We start from the raw sequence: 10,844 nt of genomic DNA, 5'->3' as shown, positions 1-10,844 counted from the left end.
GGTTGACCTCTTTGCTCGGTTAGTTCATCCTGCACATCCAACTCATCCATCAGCTGTTCCATGGGTGTTGCTCCACGTAAAGTCACCATGTAATCATTCTTTTATGAGCTGTTGGTTTCTTCAGAGTTCACCGACTCCATGTGGAGTAGAAAATTTTACCATCAAGTGATAGGTCGACACAACAGCTTGAAGGGCATTCAATCTAGGCTGACCTAAGATGACATTGTATATGGACGGACTCTTGACTACAAAGTAATTTATTTTCATGACAGCTTGCTTCGAAGCTCGTTCGGCTATTGTGGTCAAAGAAATGGTTCCTTCCACCAGTACTGTAGTACTCGAGAACCCAATCAGAGGTGTGCTCCTCTTTGTTAGCAGCTTAGAATATAGGTTCATACAAACAAAAGCATTGCAAAATAAAATGTCAACTGAACTTTCATTATCAATTAGGACTCGATATATATCATAATTAGCAATATTTAAAGAAACAACCATAGGGTCATCATGTGGATACTTTATTCCGTCTAGATCAGCTTCAGAGAAAGTAACTTTATCGCCGACCTTCATTTTCTTCAGCTCCTCATCTTCAACCTAGGTAGGATCTTAGGTACGATGGTTGAGCTGCCCCTAGAGATCATGCAAATCTCACCTGCTACTGGTTGGTCTCTATGGGGGTCTTCCTGTTGAGGAGGCTCATTATGTTGGTTCCTTGGGATTCGGCATTCATCAACATACCTATGAAGGCATCTACGTCGAATGAGTGCTTCTATCTCCTCCATGAGCTGCCAACATTCCTCTATGTCATGCCCGTGCCTTATGATATCTACAATACTTCCTCAGGTCCCTTGCTCTTGTCAGGGCAAGCATACTCTTCGACTTGGGGAGCCCTTCTTGCTTCTCTATTTCCATAAGGATTTAAACTCGAGAAGTATTCAGTGGAGTGAAATAATGAAACCTCCACAGAAGAGTCCTAGATCAGTGTAGTGCTATAGGAGATCTAGGTCAGTTATTCTAAGGTGGAGTCCAAGACCGATGAGGCTTTAACTCCACACGTCGATGTTGCATCCACCGATGGTCCTTCTTCTTCTCCTACCTAGCATTCTGTTGTGATCCCCTGTCGAGGTTCTCCCCCTGCTGATCCTAGGCTTCCTCAGTTTGGGCATAGTTCTCTACCTGCTCTAGCATTTCAGCAAAGTTTTTCGGATAGTTCAGGTTGAGAGAGAAGAGGAGGTCATTTTGTTGAAGTCTGGCCTTAAATGTGGTTATTGCCATGGATTGGTCCAAATTTCGAAATTCTAGAGTTGCAGTATTGAATCAATTTATGTAGTCTCGGAGGGACTCGTTCTCCCTCTGCTTGATGCTGATGAGGAAGTTCGAGTTACATCGCTGATAATGGCTGCCGATGAAGTGTGTGACGAATTGCCGACTCAATTAATGGAAAGAATCTATAGAGTTTGACTACATGTTGGAATACCAATGGTGAGCCATCTTCCTCAGAGTTGAAGGGAAAGCTCGCTAGAGAGTCACATCACTGGCTCCTTGTGGAAGCATCAAAGTCCAAAAGTTCTCTAGATGGTTGATTGGATTAGTGGTTCCATTATAAGGCTCCATCTAGGACATCTTGAATCAAGGTGGAAGGGGCTCATCCATGATCTTCCGGATGAATGGTGGGTCAATGTTAAACCTCATATCGTTGTTCGGTTGCTTTGGCGCCTGAAGCGCATCAATCCGCTGCTACATTTCTTGGAGTTTTTTTCAATGTCATCTTTCCAGGTTGGTCAGCGTCGAGGAGAAGCTTGACCCGAGGTAGAGTCCCTTCTGGAGATCGGGATAGGAGACCGCCTAGGCCTGAACGAGATGGGCTGTTAGGTCGTCTATGGTGACTGGCCCCCGCCCTTGGGCTACAAGGAGGCCAGTCTGCTGACCTCCCTCTGACTGGCTGTAGGTTTTTGGGAGCCGAATGAGGTTCGCTATTCTGTTGCATTTCTCTAACCACAGTCGAAAGTGCTTGCATCTATTGGACGAGGCTATTGTATTGATCTTGGAAGATTGTTGGTGCTACTGTTGGTAGATTCTCTTGAATCGGTGGTGGTAGTGTGTTGATCGATTGAACATTATTGACTTGTCACCCGTTGGAGCACTGCGATGCATTTGATGCACCCCTACGCATCCTCATGGCAGCTGATGATGAGTTCTCTTCTCTCAAAATAGGACCTCAAAATTGATTGAGGCTTTTTTTCTAGTGCCCAATGTTGCTGCCAATCTCCTCGCTTGAGGTAAGTCGTCGAGGTGGATGTGGCTGAGGTAAAACTATCACCGGAGCTTCACCCAAATACCTGTAAAAATCCACATTGAGGGGTATTCTCCAGTGTAGACACTCCGACGCTCAAGTTAGGATATGGAGAACACTGTGAGGAGAGAGCAAGCAGTCGATTGATTGCATATCTTGAAGGATCCCGAAGCCTTAATTTATAGGGGAGGAGTTTTGAGTCGTATCCATTTCGGAATCTTGATGATTTCCGAATTTGTCGCATAGGTTGATTCGAAAAAGATATTTTTTTTTTACGAAAAATCTAATTGGAGAGGAGTTCTACTTTATTTAGACTTTTTCAGTTTGGAGAGGAGTCGGATCTGATATGGAGATTAGCTCGACATAGGACGAGTTATAATAGATCATCCGCAGTCGAGGTACTTGAGTTCGTGGAGTAGCCACTTGTATTCTTACTGACTAAAATAGATCAGTTTTATATGAGCTATTGTAGATCGTCCATGATCGAGGTACTGGAGTTATACATGTCGATCCTTAAATGATTGAGGTAGATCAGTTGAAGACGATCTTAAATAGATTGTTCAAGGCCGAAGAGCCGAGAGACGGTCTGTCACATTCGTATTCCTGTGGAGTCATCCATCTCTCGTAATCCGATCGGAACTGAAAATATCTCAACTGAAACTGAAGCACAGATCCACAACAACCTCCTCGCCTCCCTCTTCGACACCGATGGTCGTGAGCCCTGTGGAGCAAGACAACGTCTTCTGAGCTCCTGCGAGATTATTAAAATATTGGCACATCACGGCAATGGTAGCTTTTATTTCTTATTTCACTAGTTTGTCCTGCAATGATGGTGGGCCCTTCTTTTGATTAATGAGTCCACAGAGTTAGTGTTTTTCCTTGGGTTTGGCATTCTTTTTCTAGTTTCGATTCACCGTAAGTGCAACTTTATGTCTAACTCTAACTTAGGAGGAAACCTAGATACTGAAGTCCGGTCTATGGCCAAAACATCTACAAGTGCACTGCTAGGAGCAAAGGGCAATCGGGAACAAAGCTTTCGATGTATTCTCTGTTGTTATAAAAATTAAGACAATCATATCAAAAAAAAAAAAAAAAGAAGTAATGCAACTGACACAGTTGATAGGTAGCATGGCATTAAATGTATCGGGATCAAATGATTTTTTTCAGCGACTCCTTCGTGTGCAACGGACCCCCCTTGGCGCTTCTTTGCGTGCGCCTTCGGTACCAAAAAAAAAAAAAAAAAAAACCGAAAAAAGGGCCCACCCCACGCGCTTCCGCCCCACCCCGCGCGCTTTCGCCCTCGCTACCGACAAAAAAAAAAAAAAAAAAAAAAGAAGAAGAAGAGGAGGAGGAGGACCCCACTCCACGCGCTTCCACCCCACCCCGCACGCTTCCACCCTCGGTACAGAAAAAAAAAAAGGAAAAAAAATCCCCACCTGCGCACTTCCGCCCTTCGTTTCGGATTAAAAAAAAAAAATTATCATGCGTCCAAAAAATTTCTCAAACAATACTGATACCAAACTTCCGTTGATACTCAAGGAAGACGTGTAAACAATCCAAATAATAAATTTTTCATCTAAAAATTGATACTTGCAAAGTCTAACTAAAACAAAATAAAATCTCTAAAACAAACTAATAAATTAATTATAAAAATTTAACCAGAATCTTCTTTCCTCTTAGGATTTCTCTACCTCCAATCCTATTTCATTTCTAGAAAATAATCGACTAATCAATCCAATTATAAGGACTAGTTCAGGAACTTGAAAGTTATTTTGAATTTCAGAAGCTTAGCTATGTTTAGGATCAGAAATTCTAGTGTTACCAAATTATCCGACCGCTGACCAATGGGAAGCACTGAAAATTGGATGGATGATAATAACAAGGTCAGATGTAATATATTGGCGCCTAAGTCAAATGAGTTACAATGCTATATAGATTGCTTAGACTATATTGATTCACCTACAAGGATTGTATGGTAAAAAGAGCTGATCTGTACGTTATGAAGTGTCTATGATACTCTTTAACGCTAAGATTAATTAAAGACAATTAGTCTACAATCATCATTTGACAATGATCAAGAACCTGAAGGAGCTTGAGAAACTCGACATGACCATGCATAAGGAATTGCAAACCGATTTGATCTGGCAATCCCTTATTGGTTCATGTGGGTAGTTTATAGTAAACTACCATATGAATAGAATTGATTGCATCCTGACTAAGTTATTAGACATATTGGTGATCATTGAGGAAATCTTAAAGAGTTCAAGGGATGCAGTTCTCACTGTGGAGCAAAGAATTCTAAATACCTGAAAATTCTAAAAAAAAAATGAAAGTGACATATCTTTAGAAGGTATGCCAGATCTACTCTTGAACAAAACTAATCTTACGATTTTTTTTACTCCTAGTTGAGTCATAGACTCTTGCTCTACTACACATTTGTACACTTCTATGCAGAATCTTGAGAGGAGTAGAAGGTTTAGAAAAGATGATATTATCCTTCAGATAGGCAACGGAGTAAGAGTTGCTACTTTGACCGTGATCACCCATCCTCTGTGATTACCGTTTGGGTTTAGTTTTTAAAGACTGTTACAATATATCTGCTATAGCAAAAATTTAATTTTTGTTTAATGTACGAGTTAATTTTCATAAAAATTACTGTACCATTTATTTTGAAAATAAAATTGTTGGACATGGCTTTATGATTAACAATCTCCATCATTTATATGCTGATGTGAGTATATCCAAGCAGTGAGTGCCGTTGGATCTAAGAGATCTAGTGATAAGATAAACCTCAAGTATATTTTAAACCTTAGATTAGATCATATAAGAGAAAAAATAATTAACAAACTGAAGACAGATGAGCCTTTAGGCTCGATGATTATTGAATCATATCTAGTCTGTGAGTCTTATCTTCAAGAAAAGATGATCTAGTTATCCTTTGTGGGACATAGGGAAAGGACCACTGGGATACTAGCCCTAATGCACACTAATGTGTGTGGCCCATTTGATGTGGCAGTCAGAAAAAATTATCTCTACTTAATTACCCTTATCATTTATTGTTCATGATATAGGTATATGTATGAGATACACATATCTGAAGCTTTTGAAATATTCAAAGAATTCAGATATGAAGTAGAAAAGCAAACCAAAAAATTCTAAAAATATTTCAATCAGATCGAAGAGAATAATATTTAAAGAATTTTATGGTTATCTCAAGAAAAACAGCATAATCTCATAATAGACTCCATCTGGAATGCTTCAACTCAATAGATTTTCAGAATGGAGAAGTCGGACCTTATTAGATATTATTCGATCCATAATGAGCTTCACTGACTTTTTCGTTATTCATTTAAGGGATATGCTTAGCTTACCATTAAATAATTAGTAAATTAAGTTTCCTCTAAATTCATTCTTACCACACTATATGAGATATAACATGGATCTTGATCAACGTAAGATTCGGGGATGTCCGACCTATGTCAAGCAACAGTAGATGGATAAGATAGTGTTAGAATTTGATACTTCGAGATTCAATCCACATTGAGCTTACAGCGAGGTCCGCGATAAAAAATGGAGTCCGGATGAAGGAGATACGTTCGATTGAAATTGACACGAAATTTGAAATGATGGAAGACCATCATATATATATATATATATATATATATATTTACACACGTAGAGACACACATACGTGTGTGTACCTCCTCATAACTTGAATATCTCCTTAGCTGGACTCGACAAACTATTAATCCATTGGATGACTAAGAGGTATCTCCTTCTACCAAACTTGATCGGCATGAATGAATTGTTAAGCAGCCCTTCATCCTCCGCAAGCTTCTCTTAATTTAGTACTAGGGATTGTTTGTTTCTCCAATGTAAAGCCTTCGATAAAATCTTCCATGATCAAGAACCATAAAAGTCAGAATCACCAATAACAAGGTTCGTCATTTAGTATCGAATCCTCTATTTATACCATCTCATACAATGTCAGTGCATCCTGATACACCCTCCATATTGCATATTGCATATCGATTCAATATCAATACAGTACAGTCGATACGTGCCAATACTGCACGGCAAATCTTGACCAATATCATCTTTCTTTAAGAAACCATCAAAATTTATGCTAACCCTATTTGAAGGAGGGGAATCCCAGAAAAGAGAGGGGAGATAGCAGCTGACAGTCATGAAGAATTGAATCCTTAGTGTCAGTGATGCCAAAGAGGCCTGCAGCGAGTCATAATTCTTTGCATGAACCATCCGCTGCGTCGTCTGCGGACTTGAGGATGGTGTTCGCAGGAAGTGGAGCCCCATAAAAGGAATTTTCTTGTCTGCTATGTAAGTAAATTATTTTCATTTTTGGTGCTGGTAATTCCAAGGAATCATCTTTAGGGGCTATTTTGTGGCAACCTACAACATTGAAGCAACTTGCACCTTTACAACTGATAGCATCCCAACTCCTGCGGCTTTATTTTTATTTACACCATCAATGTCAACAATGTCACCACACATATTAACTAATTGAAAGTATACACAAGAAATCGACAAAAAAGTAAAATGATACGATAATGTTATCAATTTTATATACATGTCCATCCACGAGGCCCGGAGATAATGGGTTAGAGAGAGAGAGAGAGAGATGAAAACTTCTGTGATCCAGGAAACAAGACCTTGGAAGATAGACACGCCTTCTCGAAATATTTCTAGTATTTTATTTGCGTAATGATTCAATTAACTGAATTTTACGATGACTTTCCCTTTGACAAATTCCTTTTTGAGGAAACAAATTTGACAACAAATTTCATCAATTATAATCAGCAAATTTCCCTCTTCCATCGCCTTGGGCCTGCATGGCCTGGATTACAAACTCTCAGCTGAAATCAGTTTGTTAGGCCCATCAGCAATGACATATACTTACTATGAAGAAATCATATATTATGTTACTATTACATCACAGATCTTGGCTAAATTCTGGCACATTATAATAGGAATACAAAATTCAGGTGGCTTCAAGTTTGTTTTACACAAGCCCTCCTGCACATATGCTGCCACAGCACAAGATTGTAATATTTCTATCATTCTACCAGCAGGCCTACTACGTATCATGGATAGTGATGCACTTCGATGACACAATTTTGGCATGAAAGATGTAAATCAAGAGAACAAGATGCTCTCATAGTGAATTGCAAGAAGGTATTAGCCCTGAACCATCGTTTTCCTCATTCCTGAGATGGCACTCTGCAATTTCACATATCTCCCTCCAATTGCACCCAGTGATAACTGCTCTATGCTTTCTCCCAAGGTTCAGCTGCTTAAAAGGACAATGAAGCTTTAAGCAATAACAACGAAAGATTATGGACCAAAAATTGCAAGAGTATAACATCATCTTGATTTCTTAATAGTATACCACAAACATGGCATATGTACTTCTACTGTGAAGGTGTTCAAAATTATTAATTAATAACTAAAAACAATGTTTTTATAGGTGGCTGCAGTATGTTTTTGTTTTCTTATTTTGGGACTTGGGGGGCATGGTGCATATATGTTATGCAGAGACATATACAAAAAATATATAGTAAATATAATAATAACAACACTTTTATAAATAATAGCATTATGAATAGTAATAACATCCAGGAATTAGTGTTTACCACTTAGTACTTAATTTTTAGTAGTTTTTATTATAGCCTAGTTAATGTATTTAATATATACATAACAATCCCGTTTAAAACTCATATTCAACTCAACTAATTAGGTTTCATAGGAGTGGCCAAATATGTGGTCCGACAATATGCTACAAGGCCCACAAATATGGTCGCATAATTATCATTATGCTACATATGCAGCCGCACAATGCTAATCCTGTTGCATATATGTTTAAAAAATATTAAATGAACACTAACACGTATTGCCTGATCTTATATGGTAGCTGCATTGGAGCATGCGGTGCAATCAACACTAACGGAAGTTTAAAAAATCACACCACCCCATACCGACAGACCAAGAGCAGACAAATGGTATTCCATACCACATACCATGCTGGTACATGATTAGCATGCCCAATACTACAAACGTGGATGAGAATCTGATGTAACAGTCTGCATAATTGTGTAAATTTGTCATTGTAACAATTAAGAAAACTTGGATTGCAGGCGAGACTAAATGCAAAGAGCCATTTCAGAGTGATTTAACATGGCAACCTTACTAATTCTTGGCAAATCAATATGGTCTTGAGTAGTAGAGTGATCTTGATCTATCCGTAATTATTCACAAGAATCAAGCTTTAGGGCCTCAGATGAATGAATGGATTTTTTTGTAGTAGTAAGATGTTGAGGAATTGAAGGGTTCTGGGGAGGTTGTAGAAACTCTCAATCCAAGAAAACAAAAAAGGATAAGAGATTTGAATAAAAAAATGTTCCACCTTATTCCTATAAAAGGTTCACTATGTTCTGCAACCCCTCTTCCATCTCTTCCGATCTTCTCAAATTCCCCACCCAGGCATCAACTGCTTTTTACTTCCTCTCATGCTGGGAAGTTATGCATGAATAATCTATTTGTGCTTCCAAAGATGCCCTTGAAGTTATAAGGCATAGATATAGAGACAAGTTCTGATTTCTCTTAACCATTAGTATCAATAAGAGAGGTCATCATATTACATCATAACAACAGACAAAAAAGGGGCGGGTCTGCCGGGGTTGGAGGTGTAGAAAATCATGAAGAAAACATTAAACTATATTAAAAGAGGAGTAGATGTACCATTAGGTTCCATCTATTTAGTCTTGATCAAGAATTTCCAGTGCAGGTATACTTCGAAACCGAGCTCCTAATCGCAGATCAGAAGGTTTATTCATTGTTCCAGCTCCTGATCTTCGCCGCTTACATGAAAACCCTTGATCGGATACAGAATCAAATAAACTCCCCAAATCCATTTTTGCCTGTTTCTTCTTATCAGATTCCTCTTGCAAGAAACTGTTCAAATGTCAGCACAAAAGAATTATGTTCCCACAGTACCAGAACTGCCTGCTAGAAATAAAAACTAAATGCCGAATAAAATGGAGAATTGCAATATTATTTATAGATTGAGGAGTTGATAAATGGATTACTTTTGACCACTTTAAATATCCAAAAGAAAAAAAACGACCATTAGTTTAGCAGCTTATACCTTTCAATAAAGACATCAAGTACGTCATAATCACTGAATGCTTGAAATAAAGAGCATATCATGGATTAACCAATTGCTAATAAGTTAACACTTGTCCATGAAAAAAAAAAAAAGCACATTTCTTCATTATGCATAGAGGATGAAATGCATTACTGATATTATCTTTAAATAAGATTCCAACTTCTTTCCTCATGTACACTGTCTCATTCTTTTCCTCTTAAGAAATCATACTTGGATATGTGTTTCAATCTCTCATGTCCAATCTTGCCACAAGTAATAAGTAGATATAGCTCCACTTGGCTATGCCTCTTGATGATTTTCTTTTATGCAACCATTTGCTATAAAATACTTAAACACTTGTTCATCAACAAGGTCCAATATAATAAGAAATTGACGAATATAGACCAAAAAAAAATAATTAAGGTCATAAGACTCTAAAATCATTGACCTCTTGAGTTCAAGTTCAAAGATTCATATGATGGCAGTAAGTTGTCACAAAGATCAGCAATGTATGCAGTTGTAAGTGTCAACTACAAAATGTTTACCGTTCCCGAATTACTTTGAAAGCTTCTTGTGTCGCATAAGGTAATCCTGTCTTTGGGTCGCGATACCTGCAATACCAGATAACAACTCAATTGAGTATGGAAAGTCAATTGCCTATTAACATACAAATTGCCTATTAAAGATCTCAGTTTTAATCAGGTGTGCAAGAGAGTCATTGGATTGATATTTTCTCTATTTACTTAATTCTCACAGACCTGAAACTGCCATGCATTCTAAACATCCAAGTTTTACATTTGGATGAGACCCGCAAATGTCATTCATACCATAACCACCAAGCCACATACCAAATATTTGATTTCATTAGTGTTGCTCAGAAGGACTATTATATCCTCTCTTATGGGTCGAACCCTGTATAGCCTTAATAGATAAGGCCGCCTCCAACCACAGGTCAGGAATGCACCCAAAAGGTATTGTTCCAAAAGTGCTGGCCCACACAAGAAGGCACGCAAAATATGTACCAGGACAGTGCTTTACTGGCATGTGACAATGGCTTTGTGATAGTATCTGGCATGCTGCTGTGAGAAGCATGCCAAATATTCTCACAAAATAACATGGTAGTTCCAATTTCCTTGCCAGCCTGCTAGTACAGCAGCAGGTGGTACTTCAGTAGTTATGCTTCTCACATGTGTTATTATATCTTCTGAATTTATCTGCTAATGGTACTATATAAATTAACAAAAAATTCACAATTTTCTATTCATTGAATAAGCAGACAATTCCATAATGGAGGTAATGCACCTTTTTAAATAAATGTCACTGCAAATCTTCTGAAATGTCACTAAAACCATGATATAAATAACCAAAATAAAATTTAAAATCAGAAAAAGA

General features: G+C 38.2%; 1 protein-coding gene across 2 annotated transcripts; it reads right to left on the bottom strand.

The window, feature by feature from the left end:
- Positions 1 to 7,077: 7,077 nt before the first annotated feature.
- Positions 7,078 to 10,063, bottom strand: LOC105061443 (SWR1 complex subunit 2; the record flags this gene model as incomplete). Of its 2 annotated transcripts, none has more annotated exon segments than XR_012143438.1 (3): positions 7,078 to 7,598; positions 9,047 to 9,259; positions 10,012 to 10,063. XR_012143438.1 is itself a non-coding variant. In XM_073262088.1 (3 exon segments), coding segments are annotated over 2 exon segments (262 nt in total), but the record flags the coding sequence as incomplete, so codon positions are not given.
- Positions 10,064 to 10,844: the final 781 nt, after the last annotated feature.

Source organism: Elaeis guineensis, chromosome 8, assembly GCF_000442705.2.
Source record: "Elaeis guineensis isolate ETL-2024a chromosome 8, EG11, whole genome shotgun sequence".
Classification (NCBI taxonomy): domain Eukaryota; kingdom Viridiplantae; phylum Streptophyta; class Magnoliopsida; order Arecales; family Arecaceae; genus Elaeis; species Elaeis guineensis.
The sequence above is the reverse complement of the archived record's forward strand: the minus strand, read 5'-3'. Positions and strand labels throughout refer to the sequence as shown.